Source organism: Sphaerodactylus townsendi, linkage group LG05 (assembly GCF_021028975.2).
Source record: "Sphaerodactylus townsendi isolate TG3544 linkage group LG05, MPM_Stown_v2.3, whole genome shotgun sequence".
Lineage (NCBI taxonomy): Eukaryota > Metazoa > Chordata > Lepidosauria > Squamata > Sphaerodactylidae > Sphaerodactylus > Sphaerodactylus townsendi.
Genome location: NC_059429.1, coordinates 13,109,447 through 13,130,345, shown reverse-complemented (window position 1 = coordinate 13,130,345; position 20,899 = coordinate 13,109,447). Strand labels below are relative to the sequence as shown.

General features: G+C 47.3%; 2 protein-coding genes and 1 non-coding gene across 3 annotated transcripts in view; 1 reads left to right on the top strand and 2 right to left on the bottom strand.

The window, feature by feature from the left end:
• The window catches only part of LOC125433279 (AP-2 complex subunit beta-like), a 26,321-nt gene extending 13,141 nt beyond the window's left edge, over positions 1-13,180 (bottom strand). Inside the window, exons 1-5 of the mRNA XM_048497782.1 lie at positions 13,026-13,180; positions 6,022-6,079; positions 3,218-3,323; positions 2,872-3,007; positions 1,447-1,779 (exon numbers count right to left, since the gene is read on the bottom strand). Coding sequence (XP_048353739.1) covers positions 1,447-1,779; positions 2,872-3,007; positions 3,218-3,323; positions 6,022-6,058 — 612 coding nt within the window. The 5' untranslated portion in view covers positions 6,059-6,079; positions 13,026-13,180. The remainder of the gene's footprint in view (positions 1-1,446; positions 1,780-2,871; positions 3,008-3,217; positions 3,324-6,021; positions 6,080-13,025) is intronic.
• LOC125433896 (peroxisome assembly protein 12-like) lies at positions 13,034-18,727 on the top strand. The gene is made up of 4 exons (XM_048498822.1): positions 13,034-13,542; positions 14,678-14,837; positions 15,362-15,918; positions 17,563-18,727. Exons 2-4 carry the CDS (start codon positions 14,712-14,714, stop codon positions 17,960-17,962), a joined length of 1,083 nt encoding a protein of 360 aa, XP_048354779.1. The 5' UTR covers positions 13,034-13,542; positions 14,678-14,711; the 3' UTR covers positions 17,963-18,727.
• Positions 18,728-19,425: 698 nt separating this feature from the next.
• LOC125434083 lies at positions 19,426-19,522 on the bottom strand. Its single transcript, XR_007244725.1, has one exon. It is a non-coding gene; the product is annotated as a Z30 small nucleolar RNA (small nucleolar RNA).
• Positions 19,523-20,899: the final 1,377 nt, after the last annotated feature.

Sequence of the window (20,899 nt, the reverse complement as noted above, 5' to 3'; positions counted from 1 at the left end):
CAGGAAAGAAAATCTGGGTTATGTCCAGTATTTTATTTGAAAACACTGAATTCAGAAGGTTACTTTGTCAGACTGCACAGGGAGGCCATTGAAATTCACAAACACCAAGACAACTTCAACAGGAAAGAAGAGACTCTGAGAATTAACAAAGCTTGGCTACCTGTACTTAAAAACACCAAAAGCAAACCCCAAGGGCATGCTAAATTCATGAACAATGGACTCCACCCAAACAAAGGATTTGCATTCACCAATACTGCTGCTGCTACATGGCATGAAAAGGTGAATCACTCCCTGAACTGATAAGCCCCACCCACAATACAATACTATCAACCACATCTTTGCATAACAAGTTCCACCCAAACACTTACTGACTGGTTCCCCACCCTGGGACATGGACAATATATACCCAAAACATTCCCTTCTCTCTAGACACAGTGTGTAACAGATTTTCCTCTGTGATACACCTCTGAAGATGCCAGCTACAGATGCAGGCGAAACGTTAGGAACAAGATCCACCAGACCATGGCCACACAGCCCGGAAAACCCACCAGAACCAAGTTATTGATTGATTGACTGAATCAGAGCTTCCATCCACCCAGCATTGTCTACTTAGAGTCAGAGGTTCTGACGAGCAGAGAGGTTTTTGACTGCCCTGCTTAGTGAAAACTTTTCAATTGATGCTGTACGTTGTCTACTCCTGACTTTGCCCAGAAGGGAGCGTGCTCACAGGAATTGTCTTTCCATCATTAGACCCTTGGGCCCAGAAATCTCAGTGGGTTCACAAGGCCTCTTGCAGTAATCCCTTCCGGATCAGCAATCAGAGGTTCTTTTGTGGAATAATAGAGTTGGAAGAGACCACAAGGGCCATCCAGTTCAAACTCCTGCCATGCAGGAACATACAATCAAGGCACTCCTGACAGATTACCATCCAGCCCCTCTTTTAAAAAACCTCCAAAGGAGACTCCCCCACACTCGGAGGTAGTGCATTCCACTGTCGAACAGCCCTTACCGTCAGGAAGTTTTTCCTGATGTTTAGGTGGAATCTCTTTTCCTTCACCTTGAACCCAGTACTCCTGGTCCTAGTCTCTGGAGCAGCAGAAAACAAGGTTGCTCTCTCACCAACAAGACATCCCTTCAAATATCTAAACATGACTATCATGTCATCTCTTAACATCTCTTCACCAAACTAAACATCCCCAGCTCCCTAAGTCTCTCTTCATAGGGCATGGATTCCAGACCTTTTACCATTTTGATTGCCCTCCTCTGGACCCGTTCCAGCTCTATTGCTCACTCTCCGGAAGCGGCAGCACACATTGTAATTCCTTGAGTAGCAGCGGAGAGGTGGAGTGGGACAGAAAGCACTAGGTGAGCTCTGGTTTTCGTTATTACTTGGCGGGGCTGGAACCTAAAGCTTTCAGTCCACAAAGCGCGAGCTCTATTGCTGACCTGTGGTCCCTCACCAAACCCCAGCAATACTGCCTGTTGTTCCAGCCACACTGCAATGTGGGGTATTCTGCGGAATGGGTACGTTACCATGGGATTGGAGTCTGCAATGAGATCGCGCAGGGAGTCCAGGAACCCTTGGTCTTCCACCATCTGGGCGTTGATGTCATGCAACTTGGCCACACAGACGGCCGCTGTCTTGCGCACGTACGGGTCCTCGTCCTTCAGACACTTGCGCAGCGGCTCACACAGGTACTCTGTGATCTTGTCCACGCGGATGCAGCCCATGGTGCGCACCGCCAGGGCACGAATGAGAGGGTTGGGATCCTCACAGTCCTATGGGTAAGAGGAGGATAAGCATCAATGGGTTTTGTTCAACACCTGGGCGGGGCATTTTCATCAAGGAGAGCAGGGCCCCAATCCGTCCACTGGGAAAACTCAGCGAGCCACAGACAACCTCAGCTGCCCTTCGCAAAATACGGGTAGGAATCCTCTCAAAGGTTCACCTAACTCCCCGGTGGGAGAGTGAATGAGAACACCGTGAAGAATTCCAAATGCTACAGCACCTGTGAATCCTATTGGCTGAGTTACCGTGACATCACAAAATGTTCAGAAAAATCACTGCAGGGCAAGCATGGACTGCTCATCATCGGTGCGGCAGATGTGAAGGTAAAGGGAAAATCAGCGAGACTGGAGGAGACAGGTCCTCTTTTGGAATAGAAGGGGCAGGAGCAAGTGGCTAGGCTGAGCCAGCGTGGTGTAGTGGTTATGAGCCGCCCTGAGCCCTCCGGGGGAGGGCGGTTTATAAACCCAATAAATAAATAAATAGATAAATAAATAAATGAGCAGGTGCACTCTAATCTGGAGAACCGGGTTTGATTCCCCACTCTGTCACTTGAGCTGTAGAAGCTTATCTGGTGAACTAGATTAGCTTGTGCACTCCAACACATACCAGCTAGGTGACCTTGGGCTAGTCACAGTTCTTCTGAGCTCTCTCAGCCCCACCTACCTCACAGGGTGTTTGTTGTGGGGGGGGGGGAGGGAAAGGATCTTGTAAGCCCCTTTGAGTGTCCTTTCAGGAGAGAAAGGAAGGATATAAATCCAAACTCTTTTTGCGCCAATACAGAGGAAGAAGGAGAAGAAGAAGAGTTTCCTCTTCTCCCTCTGGCTTCACTGACAGCACAACTGATTTATGGCCACCTCATGGGGCTTCCAAAATAAGGGACAAACAAAGGTAGTTTGCCATCCTTTCTTCTGCATAGAGACTCTGGCTTCCCCACTGGTCCCTTGTCCAAGCGCAAACACGGGCCAAACCTGACTAGCTTCCACGATCTGACGAGATCAGGCCAGCCTGGGCCATCCAGGTGAGTTCCTCATTCAGTTCAGAGGATGGGAACGCTCAGCGTCAAGCTCAGAGGTGCAGGTTACCTTCACAAAGCTGTTGACCGCCATGATGGCCATGTCCGGCTGGCTCTTGGCATAGTTCATCAGGTAGAGGTACACCAGCTTCTTCAGCTCCAAGTTGTCGGTCTGCATGCAGTTCACCACATCTGGGAAAAGGGAGCTGGAGAGAGAGGGAGAGACCCCCAGAGCTAAAGCAGACATCCTGCAGGACACCCAAACCCTGCCTTGTGAATATGGGAAAAGCTTCTCCAAAGTCCGAGACACCAGATCATTCCCTTCTCTTAAGCTCCAAATATCTCCGCCTGCCTTTGTGCGCTCCGGCCTCTGACATCATCTGGGCTGCCCTAGTCAGCAACCAAAGAGGTGTTACCTGACATCCTTCCCCACCGTCATGGCGGCAATGACCTTCTTCACCGCTTCCTTCCTCTTCTCCTTCTTCTCGTTATTGAGCTCGGCTTTCAGTTCAAAGATCTCCCCTGCAAAAGAAAAGTGGGGTATAAATCCAAACTCTTCTTCTTCTTAACACTTGAAGGCCTAAGATAAGGGTCATTTCCAAACTTCACATACACGCTACAGGGGTCAGTGCTATCAGTCACAGACCAGGAAAGGGATTTGGGCGTCTTAGTTGATAGTTCCATGGGAATGTCAACTCAATGTATGGCAGCTGTGAAAAAGGCAAACTCTATGCTGGGGATCATTAGGAAAGGAGTTGATAATAAAACTGCAAGGATTGTCATGCCCTTATATAAAGCCGTGGTGCGACCGCACTTGGAGTACTGTGTTCATTTCTGGTCGCCACATCTCAAAAAGGATATCGAAGAGATAGAAAAGGTGCAGAGAAGGGCAACGAGGATGATTGAAGGATTGGAGCACCTTCCTTATGAGGAGAGGCTGCAGCGTTTGGGACTCTTTAGTTTGGAGAGGAGACGTCTGAGGGGGGATATGATTGAAGTCTATAAAATTATGCATGGGGTAGAAAATGTTGACAGAGAGAAATTTTTCTCTCTTTCTCACAATACTAGAACCAGGGGGCAGTCATTGAAAATGCTGGGGGGAAGAATTAGGACTAATAAAAGGAAACACTTCTTCACACAACGTGTGATTGGTGTTTGGAATATGCTGCCACAGGAGGAGGTTATGGCCACTAACCTGGATAGCTTTAAAAAGGGCTTGGACAGATTTATGGAGGAGAAGTCGATCTATGGCTACCAATCTTGATCCTCCTTGATCTCAGATTGCAAATGCCTGAACAGACCAGGTGCTCAGGAGCAGCAGCAGCAGGTGGCCATTGCTTTCACATCCTGCATGTGAGCTCCCAAAGGCACCTGGTGGGCCATTGCGAGTAGCAGAATGCTGGACTAGATGGACTCTGGTCTGATCCAGCAGGCTAGTTCTTATGTTCTTATGATCTCAAGAGAGCAAGAGACTTTTTGAAAAAGCAGATTTTGACCAGGCAGGAGGAGCAGCACTGAACTGTCAAACAAGTTGCTGAAATACTCGAAAAGCTGTACGGCGGCTTGACTGTGCAACGCAGCAGGCAGGAGGGGGGAAAATGTGATTATCTCAGCTGCTGAGAATAAAAGGCAACGGATCCAAGAATAGCAGAAGATGCGCTAAAGAAAAGGACGTGTTACAGGCAGGGGCTGTGAAGGCATCTGGGAAAGCATTACCAAGGCAGGGCCCAAAGAATGAACACGGCTTGCTCGTCAAACCAGGCCAGCGTTTAAAAATCAAGCAACGGAGGATCAATCTCCTCAGAGCGGATCTGGTGCCAAATGGCAATTTTAAGGAAGGCCCGACCAGCTGAAAGGTTGGTGCCGTTCATCTTCCTTAATGGAAGCCTGGCAGCTCAGCAATTCGCAGAGGCTGGCGGGTGCTGGGAATCTTAATTACCCAGGAGCGGGAAGTCAACAGGGAGAAGTGTTTATTTTTTAAAAAGACAAGACAGTCAGAGATCGCTTTCCACCCACCTCCTGATGTCACAGGGAGCGCTTTCGGCAGAAAGAGTGGCAGAAATCTGGGCATGTTAGAATCACCGGGATATGAGAGGCAAAATTATGCAGGGGTTAGAAGGGCGAGGTTAGCCAGTGTGATGTAGTGGTTAAAAGCAGAGAGTAAGGGAAAGGAGCTTGTAAGCCACCTCGTCTCCTTACAGGAGAGAAAGGTGGGATATAAAACCAAACTCTTCTTCTTAGCAAGCTAGAAAATTTTGAGCTGGGCAGAACCATGAAGACCCACCAATGTTTTCCAGGGTATTTTAAAGTTGCTAATGGACTTGGGTTTTCTTCCACTATTATAGACTAGCACAGCTACTTACCTTTATATTGATGAGATAAGGTGGAATGTCAGAATAGCCAATAAAGACGATGAAAGATAAAAGTTTTCATGGGACTAAAGAGAGTTCTTAAGAGATGCTGTACAGAAAGCACAACGATAGAGGTGAGCAGTTGCCAGGAATTTCAGTTCAAACCATGTGCAGATCTATGCCTGTGCACTAAAACAATCACTCAGGATGTTCCTGGGTGTGTTTATTACTTATTGCAAGATGTCACAAGTTCTACTTCCTAATAAGGATATGCAACAACCAGTTTTTGGGCTGCAGTTAAGATTATAGATTATTAATCAATATGTCAATTACTAGAAGGCTTGCCATGCCGAGCCCAGCAACCAGTGGGGGGGGGGGGCAAGGAGGGTGGGGGTGGTGTTAAATCAGCAAGCCCCTAGAAGTCATAATAGGTAGCTCTAGACGTTGCTGGAAACTCTATGGTAAAACCATGGAGTTTCCAGAGATTCCTAGAGCTACCCACAAGCACTTCTGGGTTATACATGCTGATATAAGAGCAGAGTGCACCTTTAAAAAAATCCAGCTACCAGAAATGCAGCAAACACTTGAGACAGCAAAATCCTGGGAAATATTAGAATGCATGCACGGAATGGCAGAAAAATATTGGTTGATTTTTTCACCCAAGTTTCTAGACCCCATGGTCAAGAACTGATGCTCACCTCATGCTACCCCAACCCTCCACCAGCCTTCCCATGTCCCCAGTTTGGATGAGCTGGTAGCAAACTGGCAAATGCAGGTGGACGGAGTCCACGTCCTGGAGAAAGTCTTTCAAAATCCCCCTTCTACCCAACCCACCAGTGGGATCTTCAAATTTTACATAAAAAGCTCACCTTTTTTATTGGTGGTGAAGTATTTGGAGTCCGTCATGGTTTCGGTTTCTTTTTACACCTGCAAATTTGAAAGAAAAAAAACTTTTAACTTAGACATGCTTCCCATAACAGCAACACAAAACAAATGGAGCTTTGGTTACTTCACAAGTTACTAAACCAAGACGTCTTGTTGTTCACTGCAAGACTCTTCAGAATGGGAATGAAGGATAAAGCTAAAGTCCCTCCGGTCCAGTGCTCTGAAAGCCACCGGCCAAATGCCTCTGGGAATCCTCGCAAAGTAGAATTTCGAACGTTTCTGTGAATTCCACAGAGCTATCTAAATCTGCAGGTTCTCCTCTTAGGTCCATCAAGAACTACCAAAAGGCCCCACAATTACCTTTAAAAAGCCACATGCTTCTGGGTCTCCAAATATCTCGTGGCCACAAATCCCAAGCCATAATTTTAAGACAGCGATAAGGTTGTGTATTTGTGGAGGGGCTGTGACTCACTGGAACAGCGTCTGCAGATGCCACACATACTTCTGGGAAGCATCTTAAATGGTGTCTCAGGTACTCTGCAGAGACCCCAGAACTTTTGCACACCGTAAAAAGCTTCATGCCAAAAATCCTAACAAATCCTACATGACCACACAGTCTGGCATCCAGAATCTAGAGAGCCCTACAGTTTGAGAACTATTTGCCTTATTGATTAAAAATGGTAAATTTGCCGTGGAAAGGTGAGCAAGGAAGGAGATAAAGAAGGCAATTAGTCAGAATGAGAAACCAGGCTAGGGCCATATGGAAACCGATTGGCCCTTTTGTGTCACGTGACTCCTACAGAACCAGTTGCTGCAATATCTAGAGAGGATGTTACCACAGATGCTTGGTTTTACCGCTCTCAAAACTGGGAAGTTGTGTCTGCAGAGATAACATGCCTCTTCTTCTCAGTAAAAATGTTATAAAATAAACACACTGAGCTGAGGGAAAAACTGTTAACCCCATTGTTCCTTCGCAGATCTGTGTACACAGAAACCACCCCTTACCTGTTAAGTCCTACATTTCAAGATGCTGAATGAAGGTTGTTTGTAGTGGAATAGATCTGCACAAGGAGCTAAGTGTGGAGAGGGAGGGGCAAAAACGAATCAATGAGTGAGGGCATCTGCAATCGAGAGGGACATCCAGGCAACTACTATGCAGATGCCCTCACTAATTGATTATGCAACTTCGTTATTACTTACATATGCTAAAATGGGTGGATTCCACTCAACACATGCAATTCACACTTGCTAATTGCACCCTTTACACCTGTTAACCAATGCAAATGGTTCTTTCTTCCACCCTGGACATCCCACAGGTATATATACTCCATTCACTTTGCTACCATCAGATCCTCTGAAGATGCCAGACACAGATGCAGGCGGAACATCAGGAGAAAATGCTACTGGAACACGGCCATACAGCCCAGAAACCATACAACACCACAGTGATTCTGGCCGTGAAAGCCTTCAGCAGTACACCACACAACACCCCAGAGTCCTCCCAGCTGTTTTTCACTGCCCATTTAGAATGACTGTTGATCGTGAGGCTTGAATTGGCTGAAACGACTGAGTTTTCATGGAGTTTGCTTTGTTGGCAACCGAGACGCTATAATTTGTGAGCTTTCAATTTTAAAAGTTGTTTCACAGAGTACCTTCTCCTTTCTAACTTCTTTCCCCCAAATCAGGATATTCCTGCACTGAGTCTCCCTGGACTGAGTCTCCCTGAAGAGCCAGCGTGGTGTAGTGGTTAAGACCAGGCACACTTTAATCTGGAGAACCGGGTTTGATTCCCCACTCTGCCACTTGAGCTGTGGAAGCTCATCTGGTGAACCAGATTAGCTTGTGCACTCCAACACATGCCAGCTGGGTGACCTCGGGCTAGTCACAGTTCTTCGGAACTCTTTCAGCCCCACCTACTTCACAATGTGTCTGTCATGGAGAGAGGAAGGGAAAGGATCTTGTAAGCCTCTTTGAGTTTCCTGACAGGAGAGAAAGGGGGGATATAAATTCAACTCTTCTTCTTCTCCTCCTCCTCCTCCTCCTCCTCCTTCTTCTTCTCTCCCCGAGCAACAGGACCCTTCAATCCACTTCCCACTGCCCCCCCCCTTTGCATTTCTCATCCATCCCATCCCAAGCTCAGCTACACACAAACCCCTGGCACTTAGAACGCATTTCCCTGCCACATATTTCACTTCCACTACACATTTGCATATGTGCATTCTGCAACAATACGCAGGGCTGCCCTCAGATGCCAGAACTCACAGGTTTCACGTCATCCATCTGTTCTGTGCCATCAATCACACCATTGTCCTTAAACAGAAATCATTATCTACAACCCACAGAAACGTAATTAAAGTCGGGCACGAGGAAGGAAGGTCTGATTCTCTGAACTCACCCAGCAGCTTTGGTACAATTTTAAAAATCCTTTGTTACCTTCGTTGCTTCAAGCACGAGGCACTATGGACGCTGATCGAATTAGCCGGCTCTGATTTCGCTGTTGCCTCGCTATGGGACTTAAGGATGGCAAATTAGGTTTTAACAGGCAGGACGGCTTCCAGGAGCCAAGTTCTGAAAGGGGTCACGGCCTGCCTTGCTGCGTGAGATTTCAAACATCAAAACCACCTGCACAACTGATGCAGTTTACAAGCAACTAAAAACCAGTTTGTGGAAACGTTCTCCAGATCCACCAAGCTCCCCTTCTGCCCTGAAAACCCCTGAGGCGCAGGGTATACCTAAAGGCTGCTATCCCACAATGGAGAGCAGCCTCTGCCCTACTGCCTCGCCTCTATCATGCTCTACCACCTACCCACATTCACCTAGACCATGGGTCTGCAACCCATGGCTCTGGAGCCGCATGCGGCTCTTTCAGCCTTATACTGCGGCTCTGCGTGGCCTGGAGGTCGGAGGGTAGCATGGGTGTGTCCGTCCAGGAAAGGTGAGTGGAGGGGCCAAACTGGAGGCGGCACCATTCGGAGCTGCCTCTCCGGCTCGGTAGATCTTCGGAGCCATGGAAAATGGGTCCAAATGGCTCTTTGGATGGTAAAGGTTGCTGACCCCTGACCTAGACCCCTTCCGCACATGCAGAATAATGCACTTTCAATCCACTTTCACAACTGCTTGAAAGTGGATTTGGCTATTCCGCACAGTAAAATCCAGATGCAAAGTGCACTGAAAGTGGATTGAAAGTGCATTATTCTGCACGTGTGGGAGGGGCCTTAGTACTCGCAGCAGACCTCCTTCCTTCTCTCCTGAAGTTTGCTTATTTATATATTTAGACTCTGCTTTCTGCCCTACAGAGACCTGGAGATCAAGATGGGCGCCCAGGCAGTTCCCAGGAAGTGGCAAGTTTCAAGATCCTGCCTCCCTGAGAACGGGCTGGGAAACACCCATCAAGATGTCCTCTGCCTCCAGTAGAACTGAGTTTAATTCCCCACTACTCCGCATTGAATGGGATTTGTTTTCCTGCTCCTCCACATGAAGCCTGCTGGATGACCTTGGGCTAGTCGCAGTTGTCTGTGAGCCCCCGCCCCCGCCCCACTTACCCCACAAGGTGTCTGTTGTGAGGAGAGGACGGGAAAAGTTTACAAGGCAGACATCGTCATATATGCCCCAGAAAGCTTCCCAAACCATCATGAGATGCAAAGGTTTGGGAACCCCCACCAGGGGCTAGAAGATTTACTTGCCAGGAAACATGCCCAGGGTTGGGGGTTAATGGCTTCTCAAATTTCCTTTGGGTACAATCATACCGTGCAAAATTTATTCCTTGCCTTTCTGCCCTCATGAAGGCCCCCAAACCAGGTAACAAAGAAAAAATACGCAATGAAACTGCCTCTTATAACCGGCCGCAGCCGACAAAAAAACCCCCACATCATTAAAACAATTAAAACCAAAGCTAAAATACAGCAATAATAAAACGACAAAACACTGGGCAGGAACGAGGGATCCCGGAGGGAACACCAAACAAAACGAGAAGTCTTCACCCGCTGGCAGAAGATGGCAAAGGAATTAGACACATGAGCGTCTCTGGAAAGACAGTTCCAGAATTTTGATGCCACGACTGCAAAGGGTCTTTGCTGAATTGCCACCTATCTTATCTTAGAAGGTAAAGGCATTCAAAGCAGGGCATTCAAAGCAGGGTTTTAGAAGATGACTGCAGGGGTCAGAAAGTTTCACAAGAGAATATGAACTCCTTGCACAGGTGTCAAACTCCAGATGTTATGAACTACAGTTCCCCCCCCCCCCATCCTGCCAGAATGCTGGAAGGGGATGATGGGAACTGTAGTCCATACCATTTGGAGGGCCGCGAGTTTGACACTGTGCCTTAAGGCATGTTGGTCCCAAGCCAAATGAAGCTTTACAAGTCAACATGAGCACTTTGAAGTGCGTCTAGAAACCAATTTGGAGCCGCTGTAGATCAGCCAGGACTGGAGTGATCTGGTCCCTACAACCCACTGTCCAGCCAACATCCTGGCTTCTGCAGTCTGCACCAGCTGAAGTTTCCACAAACTTCTCAAGGGTGAACTGTAGTGATCTCTAGATATTTTCTCATTGTGGTTAAAGAAAAGTCAACTGGGCCACTTCTCCAGCCAGCGTGGTATAGTGGTTAAGAGCAGATGGATTCTAATCTGGAGAACCGGGTTTGATTCCCCACTCCTCCACTTGAGTGGCAGAGGCTTATCTGGTGAACCAGATGTGTTTCGGCACTCCTACATTCCTGCTGCGGGACCTTGGGCTAGTCGCAGTTCTCTCGGAACTCGCTCAGCCCCACCTACCTCACAAGGTGTCAGTTGTGGGGAGAGGAAGGGAAAGAAGCTTGTAAGCCACCCTGAGTCTCCTTACAGGAGAGAAAGGTGGGATATAAATCAAAAGTCTTCTTCTTCTTCTTCCTAACCCAGTGGAGATGACACTGGACTCTAACCTGTTGGAGAGGCCACATAACAGGTTTTATTCCCGATCCTTTCTTTCAAAACTTGCTGGGTGACTTTTGGCCAGTCACACACTCTCATTCCTGGCAGGTATTTGAAAGGGAGACCGCCAAAAAATGACAGGGGGTGTGACACAGAGGCAGACAATGGCAAACTACCTCTGAGTGTCTCTTGCCTTGGAAACCCCACCAGGGGGCGCCATAAGTCAGATGTGACCTGAAGGCACAAAAAATATAGTGACTTGGGGCTCTCTCTCCCCTGAGCAAATGGAATTAGCTAGTAAGCCTTCTGCCAGAACCCAAACATAAAAGGTGTCCGGAACTGCACCACTAGGGCCCATTCCACACATGCAGAATAATGCACATTCAATCCACTTTTGTAATTGCTTGAAAGTGGATTTTGTTATTCCGCACAGTGCATTGAAAGTGCATTATTCTGCATGTGCGGAAGGGGCATAAGGTGCACAAGTGAATCCAACAGGCCTGAACACTAAAAGCATGTAAGACATTTGAGGAATGTCAATAGCCTAAAGTGAAGGGCTTTATAAAAGGCTTCTTTGCCTAGTCATGTAGAGGTGACTGTTAAGGCCCCCATGGAGAAACAGGCCATGGTTATATTTTTATGGCTGGAATAAGCTCTGCTGAACACTTCCTTCTGAAAGGTCCCTCTGGACTACGATTCTAAGGTCTTTGGCAGAGAAAGGATGGATAGACAGCTCACCGTGAGCCCCTGCCCTAAAGACCCAAACAAGAACAGCAAATGCAATGGGGAGCCCACTGTTTCCAGACATCTGACTGGATCCCAAACGCAGTCTTGAGAGGGGCGTTCAAACCGAACCCCTAAATTCAGCCTCAATGCGCTCCATCAATGAGCTGAGCAGGGAATAAAGAAAGCACAGTTTTTCCCGCAGGCTCGGTTTTGCACAGCAGGAGGGAGATGCAGAACAGCCGTTGACTGACAAGCCAGTATCGTGACAGCAGCCCTTGGATCTATTTGACAGGGGTGAAAATGCCAACTCTGCGGCTTCTAATCTCCCATGCATCTTTCCCAGGGGATTCTCTTACCAAGGCAGGAGTCTGTGAGCCAGAAGCAGCATGCCCAAATAAACACATTTTTCATGCCCTCAGAACTGATAGGTCAGAATTTATCTTGGCAAGAGAGGAGTCACGATTAAGAAGATGTATAGTGTTTGCGAGGGAGGGAAAGACAGATTACGGGGCTGGAAATAAACCCTCAGCCAAGAAGCCGATGGTTCTGGATGGCATACTGGAATTCTAAACATCTCTTCAGCCATGCATAGACTCAGGGCCAAATCTGAACCGCTTTGCTCCCCAATACTTGATGCTGGTACCCAATGCATTTGAGATGTGTTTTGGGACATTAATGCAGGTCAATATGGGAAAGATGCTCATTTGCAAGGAGCTGAATTTTCAGGCATACAAACTGACTTCCCAGGTCTTGTGTTCCACAAAAGTGCCCTCTGAGCAAGAGCAAAGTGCATTTCCTTTACCATTAGGATTATGGGGACAAGAATGCCAGGGACAAGGGTCTTTTCTGCTTTCCCAGCACATCACTGGAGAAAACCCCATAAGCTTCTGGCCAGACTAGCATGGCATGATCTCCTCACCCCTAAGATGCCTTCTCCATCAGCAAAGCTCTCCCAGACCTCAGAGCGTGAATCCAATTGGGAGGTCCTTTGATGGGTACTTAAAGATGCACCAGATCCCCAACCTTCATCATCCCCTCCTTGCAAAATCTACCCAGGGTCCTTCCTGCCTCTCTTACCTTCATGCAGAGGGTCACTTGCTTCGAAAGCCTTTGAAATGGGGACCCTCCTGGACCCCAACTGCCTCCCTCTGCCCCCTTCCAGGAGGCGGGGCCAATCCTAAGGCTCCCACCCCCACATTCTTCCACCCCACACTCCACTGACTCCTCCCCCTCCCCCACTGACTCCTCCCCCTCCCCCACTGAGGATGCTCCCCGCCCCTCCCCGATCTTCCTCCCCCTCCCCTCCTTCCTGAGGGGGCGGGGCGCCCTCCCAAGCCCCTCCCCCGCAGCCTCACCTGCGGGCTGAAGGCGAATCTCGACAGGCTCCTTCGGACGGAGACGAGGGCGGCAGCAACGGTCGCGGACACAGCGAGAGGAGCCGCCTGGCTGGGGAGGCAACGGAAGTAGGGCTGTCCGGGAGGACCGACCACAGAACGCCGCCACGCCTCTCCGCCTAGAGTGGACTGTGATCATCGAGAAGAGGGTGGCTAGAGTGCCACACCCACTTCCGGATGCTGCTGTGGAAATCTAGGGCGACCCTCCCTCTTAGGCTCAGCCACACTTCCGGTTTCTAATGGAACAAATTTTTCCCACTCAGAATTATTTTTCCCACAGGGGCACCCCCACGCCTCTCTCAATTCATATGGAATTTCGGACGCTCTCAAATTCTTTTTTAACCATTGCGGGGCTCCAGTCTTTGGTCAGTCTCTATGGTCTGGGGTGGCACCATGGAGCTCAAAGTTCCTAGCAGTGCCAACTGAACTTCCGGTAACAAGTTGGCCCCAAGTTGACTGTAGAGAAAAGGAGGCTGAGGTAGGTGGGGGACGTTGGGGCTCTAAATCAAGTGGGATGGGGAGAAGAGGTCTGATAGTTAATCGATTCGGGTCAGACAGTTGGAAGAACCTCTTCTTCACACAATGTAACTTGGGGCTCTCTCTGCTGCAGGGTGTAGTAATAGCCTTAAAAGAGGACTAGACAAGAAAACTGGAAACCTTCTACAGACTACCTATTGAAAAAAGAGGGTAGAAGAGAAATAATTGCAGGATTTGAGATCTAAAAGAAACTACCAGACTGAAATAGAATATCAGAAATGATACAGTGTGTAACTGATAAATTGTTCCATTTTAAATAATACGCGAACCTAGAATGGATTAGAATGGGGTGAAACTGGCTTTAATAAAGTAAATATAGTTGTCTGATTCTTTAAGGATCAAATCACAAATCCTCTATGAAAGTGGTACTCTCAGGGACACATCATGTTATTTTCCTTATGAGTCTGTATCTTGTCTGTTGCAGCAAAAATGTGTTCACTGGTCACCATTCATTTATTGTAATTTGCAGAACTTAGAAATATTTATTAGCAAAGGGATCTGTGCTTAAAGCAGGAAGCAGACTTTCCATACAGAAGTCACAGAAGGCAATAGGAAAGGGACAGAGAACCACATAAGTTTCCCTACAATAAAGCCTCCACATTTTCATCTCTGCACACTGTAGAAGAAGAGAGTTTTGGATTTATATCCCACTTTTCTCTCCTGGAAGGAGACTCAAGGTGGCCTACAAGCTCCTTTCCCTTCCTCTCCCCACAAGAGACACCTGGTGGGGCTGAGAAAGTTCTGAAAGACTGTAACTAGTCCAAGGTTACCCAGCAGGAATGTAGGAGTGTGCCTCTGCCACTCAGGTGAAGGAGTGGGGAATCAACGCCAGTTCTCCAGATTAGAATCCACCTGCTCTTAACCACTACACCTTGCTGTAATGAAGTTAGTGGCATTTACCCTTGATAAAAGGAGCTCTCCCAAATCTTGCGCCTGCACCTTATCCTTTTTACATACTGAGGACTAGAAATTTTGTTTAAAGTAGTGAAGTCTGATGCATTCGGGCAATTTTGACTAGGAACACCCTTGGGATCAGTTCTGGCAACCATTTATTTCATTTGCAAATGACTTCACAGAAGGGAGCCTGGATCCCTCGCCTCAGGAAAAGCCATGGCCGAGCACGGGGCTCATCTCACCACTGCTCCGGCCTTTGAAGACAGGCCATCTATCTTTGAGGTGGTGGCGCAAGACAGCTTGATGTCTGCTGTGAGGCCTGCGCTTCAACATGTGGCAAAGGTAAAAAACAGCTTTCCACAGCTGGGCTGCAGCGGCAGCAGCTCTCTGCTTACTTTCATTTGAAGAAGAGTTTGGATTTATACTCCACTTTTTTCTCCTGTAAGGAGACTCAAGGTGGCTTACAAGCTTTTTCCCCTTCCTCTCCTTAAAACAGACACCTTGTGAGGGAGGTGGGGCTGAGAGAGTTCAGAAAGAACTGTGACTAGCCCAAGGTTACCCACCAGGAATGTAGGGCTCATTCCGCACATGCAGAATAATGCACTTTCAAACTGCTTTCAATGCTCTTTGAAGCTGTGCAGAATGGCAAAATCCACTTGCAAACAGTTGTGAAAGTGGTTTGAAAACGCATTATTTTGCAAGTGCGGAAGGGGCCTAGGAGTGCGGAAACACAACTCGTTCAGCAGATAAGCCTCTGCCACTTAGGTGGCGGAGTGGGGAATCCTTATGGGAGAGAAAGGTGGGATATAAATCCAACCTCTTCTTCTTCTTGATGTTAATGCGGCCTCGCTTATCTTGCGATCTAGGTGCTAGCAGAATCCAACCCAGGCCGTTATGGCTTCCTCTGGCGCTGGTTTGAAGAACTCTACACACTCCTGGATCTGTTGCTCCAGCAGCACTACTTATCCAGCTGCAGCGCCTCCTTTTCCGAAAACTTCTACGGCTTGAAGAGATTGCCGCTACGAGACGGCAGGAGGCTGCACCGGCGGCCGGTCACTGCCGGACTGCCGCAGAAGCATCACTGGAAATCCCTGTGCTTGCTGGTCCTCGTCCCATATCTGAAAACTAAGCTGGAGAAGCTGGTCTCCCGGCTGCGGGAAGAGGACGATTACTCCATCCATCCGCCGTCCTCGGCCTGGAAGCGGTTCTACAGGGCCTTCCTTGCAGCCTACCCTTTTGTCAACCTGGCATGGGAGGGCTGGTTTCTGGCCCAGCAGCTGTGCTACATCCTGGGGAAGGCTCAGCAACACTCACCCCTGCTGAGGTTGGCTGGGGTACGCTTGGTCAGGCTCACGACCGAAGATCTGCAGGCCCTGGAGAAGAAACTTCTGGCTGCTAGCACAGCTCAGCTGCCAACCAGCAGGTGAGTTGAAACAGAGTCCAGAGAGAGTGTTGTGGGTTTTCCTGGCCGGGTTCCAACAGCATTTTCTCCAAACGTTGAGCCTGCATTTGTATTGCATCTTCAGAGGATCTTGAAGATGCCAGCCACAGATGCAGGCAAAATATCAGGAGAAAATGCTACTGGAACTAGGCCATGCAACCCCGAAAACCCACAACACCCTAGTGATTCCAGCTGTGAAAGCCTTCAACGATACACAGAATCCAGAGAGTTCTGGACCTCAAAGGTAAGAGCCAAATCTGTTCAGTGGGTCCAGAAAGATTCAGTAAACTCAACTGGTTGAATATTAGCCTGGTATTTTCAACGCTCTGGTTTCATTAGACCAGGAAAAGATATTCCCATCATCAGTAAGGTGGATGCTTAGGCTAATTACCAATCCAGATTCATTACTGAAAAGATGAAATTGGCTATTAAATGAATGAACAGTAGTGGCGGAGTGGTAGAGCATGCAGAAGGTCCCAGGTTCGATCCCTGGCATCTCCAGTTGAAACGCCCAGGTAGCAGGTGATACCAGAGGGCTCTGCCTGAACTCCTGGTAAGCTACTGCCATTCTGAGTAGCTGGTACAGATTTTGATGGTCCAGGGGTCTGAATCAGGATAAGGCTGTTTCTCTGTGTGCCTGACATTTAAGGAACATTAGGCAAGTTTTCAGTAAATATAAACTAGAGGGGTTTTTTTCCTCTTTTCTTTTGTCCTGGAGCACAGGCCCCAGCTTACAGTTTTGATTGTTTTTCTTTCAAAAAGAACATAGATAGATAGATAAACCTTTATTAGGCATAGAATCCATATAACAGCCAACATTGTCCAAACAAGTATCCCATACATGAGAACCATCGCAGGTAATCATTTCAAAGTTTCTATAAGGAACCTAGCTACAAAAGTTAAAATCTCTGAGGCAGAATTGTTTAGTAGAAACGTAATCTTTCCCACAGCAGAGTATTCATTAAAGATTACAGGACAAAGAGCAAAAAGTCTGGTCCTAGATCCCTCGTATTTGGGGCAGTCAAGCAATATATGTTCCATAGTTTGTATTGCTGTGATACAATGAGGACATTTCCGCTCTTGCAGGTCGATTCTTTGGAACCTTCCTTGTAGCAAAGAGCAAGGGAAGGAGTTACAACGAGCCCTAGTGATTATCCATCTATGCTTGGGTTCCTGAAGTAAACTCAAATAATCTGCCATGTGATTGATTTTAAATTTGATGTTAAAAAAGAGGGGGGCAAAAAGAACATAAATAAAGCAACATAACAGCAGCTCATTAAAAAAACCAGGTTTTAAAGGCAGTTGTGCCAAATGGTGAAACGCTTCTCCTGTGGAGATGCCAGCAGTTCCGGCAGGTGGCCAGTAGGAGGGGCTAAGCAGGAGAGTGGCAAGTGCCACATAAACCCTGTCCTCGCTAGTTGAGAAAACCAGCACGAAATACAAAAAGCTGCCTCGTGCCCAGGGGCGTTCTTGGCTTTTAGAACTGATGAAATGATTGTGGTCCACACCAGCAAGGGAATTCTGCTGCAGTTCTGCTTGAGGCTGAGCAGGGATCGGACTACCAGCAGTGTCTAATCAGCCCATTTGTTTTTGCTGACGCTTTTTATGTTCCCCTTTCCTCTTCAGCATGAAAGACCAGGTGAAGTCGGCCATGAAGAAAGCTTTGGGGGGGCTGGCCTTCTCCCTCTCCACCGGCCTCTCTGTTGGAGTCTTCTTCCTGCAGTTCCTGGAATGGTGGTACTCGTCCGAAAACCAGGAGAACATCAAGTCACTGACTGCCTTGCCCGCCCCGCCGCCACCCCTGCACCTGGAGCATGACATGGCTTCCCCCCTCTTGCCGAAGCTCAAAACCATCTGCCCCCTCTGCCGCAAAATCCGAGTCAACGACACGGCCCTCTCCACGTCCGGCTTTGTGTTCTGCTACCGCTGCGCTTACAGCTACGTGAAGAGCCGTCAGCAGTGCCCCGTTACAGGCTATGCCACAGAACTCCAACATCTGGTCAAATTATACATGCCTGAAAACTGACCCGAGGGGAAATCCTTGGGCACATACAGAGGGGGGTGTTTCCATAGGGTGTTTTGGAAAACAACAGATATGGCAGCGAAGAGACATTCCAGAGTACGTGGTCACTGTGAGCCCCGGGACCTTTATACTCACCCTATGAAAAACAGCTATGCTTTGCTCTTTCTCAAGTTGGGAAAGTTGGGCAGGTTTGTTTTGCAAGTCGAGAGGGAAGATGATGCTGGACCTAACTGAATTAGAGCTCGGCCCGACTAATGTTCTGTTTCTTGACTGCTAGATCAACCCAGCAAGACAGGACTGAAGAAAAAGCAGCACCTCCTTTCTTCATGTTGTGATTTCAGGGCTGGGACCTGCAGCTTTCTTGTATTTTGTAACGATAGAGCCTCCAAGCTTCTCAAAGCAGAGCTTGGCAAACATGATGTATAGTTATGCTCTTAAGAATTATGCAGAATGAGGTAGAAATCTGGTCGATTGATAGCAGAGTGTGCCTATTTTTGTAAACGTTAAAAATCCCTGAAGGTAGTAAAGCCAGCTCTTCAGACAAATGTTCAGATGAGCCCTTGTGTGCTAGCTTTCTACATGTGGACCCATGAGCAGGGAATTCAAGACTGTGGCACAATCCAGAATTTTTGCTGTGTCACTTTGAACTGTGTTTTGCCTAACTCGTAGGCTATATGTAAAGCAATGGGTGCTTTTCCCGCCAGTGTTTCAAATATGCATCTGGGCAAGGGGTGGCAATAAAGAGGAGGATTTGCTATGTGCACATAAGTGGTGTATACGGACTGAATTTTTTTAAAAAGAAAATCAAGTACAGAAGGGCAGGGCTAGAAGGGTGATTGACAAGAGGATCTTGGAAGACTGCCTTGTATAGGCCTCTAATGGCTGACTCAATGACAAGTCAGATGCAGATTGCAGCCAGCGTGGTGTAGTGGTTAAGAGCAGGTGGATTCTAATCTGGAGAATCGCGTTTGATTCCCCACTCCTCCACCTGAGCGGCAGAGGCTTATCTGGCGAAGACTGAAGAACAGAGAACTGTAATACTAGTTTGTTTATAAGATTGACTGTTATTTTGTGCCCATTTTTAGCCATTCTACACGGGATTTTTGTTCAGTGGTGATGCTGTACTGTGTATTCCCTTTGTTATTGCAAGGAATGAAAAGCACAGGACAGAAATACAGAAAAAGTCTACTATTAAGGAGGAAATAGGGTGACCATATGGAACCATTAATTAACCAGCATCTTGTGGGTCTATTCAAAATCCACATTCTTCCATTGGGTGAACAAGCTTCTGAATATGACGCTCTTTGGCCCTGAAAGAAAAGATCATAACAGGTCAGCATTACATTATAGAAAGATCTTTTAAGGGTAGCAAGATTGAATGAAGAAACAGTGGCCACAAACATTAGATTGGTTATTTTCATAAAGACATTGTATGAGCGACTTGCCCGCAGGAAGATAGCCAGGGTCAGCTCAGAGAGAAGATTACATGATCATCTCCTGGTCAGAGCCAAAGGAAAGACCTTAGCAATACCAGGTCAGACTATACTTCACTCATCATTGCCTCTGGCACATCTTGGAAGTAACACTCCCTGCCCACCCACTAACAAGCCTACTAGTCAATTAATTCAATATGTTCTTTCCAAAATGGGATGGCTCCTCAGCTCTGAGGAGGGCACAAACAAATACCATGAGGCAGACATGATAGTGAGAGGAGATGCAGCGTGTGTGTGTGTATAAAACAGAATGACCCAGCTGTCACCGATCCACTACTCATTTCAGCCAAATACCCACCTAGGCCTTAGCCAGCCCACCTGCAGCACTTCTGCCTGCACTAGCCATAAGGGATAGTAGTCACGACTTAATTTACTGGGATGTTGTCAGGACTGCTGTGATAGTACGTGCTCCTGGACCAGGCTTTGTTTATGAATGGAGCTGTTACTAGTAGGCCCTTCTTTCAAGCGCATCTACTATGTAAGCTAGCTCCTCATCTAGGTCCAACCTGGCCCCACTGATCTCCCTTAATGTAATCTCCAGAGGGAATTATTCTAACCCATTCTACTTGGGGCTGCTTTTGAAGAGGAGAGCATTGTTTTTGCATGAAAACACAATCATTTTAAAAGCACAGACCTACACTGGACTAGCAAAGAAACTGCAAATCCTTCCTGTCTAACTAAGCCTAACTTATACTTCTAGTCATTACACTGGACACTCTGCAAATGTGTGATGAAAAATATATTTACCAAATAATCAAAGACGAATAGATCATGGTAGGCATCTACCCTCACAAGCCCAGAAAATGCTCCCCAGGAATATTCAGAATAGCTTCCACAGTAGATGCAAGTGCAAAATATCTGACTACACTAAACAATCCAATACATCAGAGCGTTCTCCCTAAATGTCTTCCCTTCCGCAGTCACCGGAGAGGGATTTTTTACAAACTCCATATTCTGCCTGATTGTGTTCTTGTGATGTTAACGAACCGGATACACTCATCCATATTATTCTTCACTGCCCCTTACATAAGGAAGTCTGAACATCTATCCTCGGACAACTGCTTAAAAATCAGAACGGTCTCTCGGACAAGGATCGGGTGACGCTTCTGTTGATGGACAGGAAGGAAACAATAGCCTCGGCAGTGGCTTATTTTCTATCTACCATAATGGCTGACAGAGCCCACCACACCTATTCCACCATCAAGCCAAAGACATAAGCTGTTCCCTTCTTGTAAACAATCTTTTAATCTACACATGGATTTTTATATTCTCCTGATATTATTTGTAACATTTGTAGGTCTTTGGTTTCGATGTACTAATCTAGTCCTTCCAGAACGTATCTCTTTTCTTCCTTCCTTTTTATTTGTCCTTTCCCTCCATTCTGTAACGTAAGCCCAGATCCTGAACACTTTCCTATTATTGTTGTTGTTTGAAATGATATCAAACA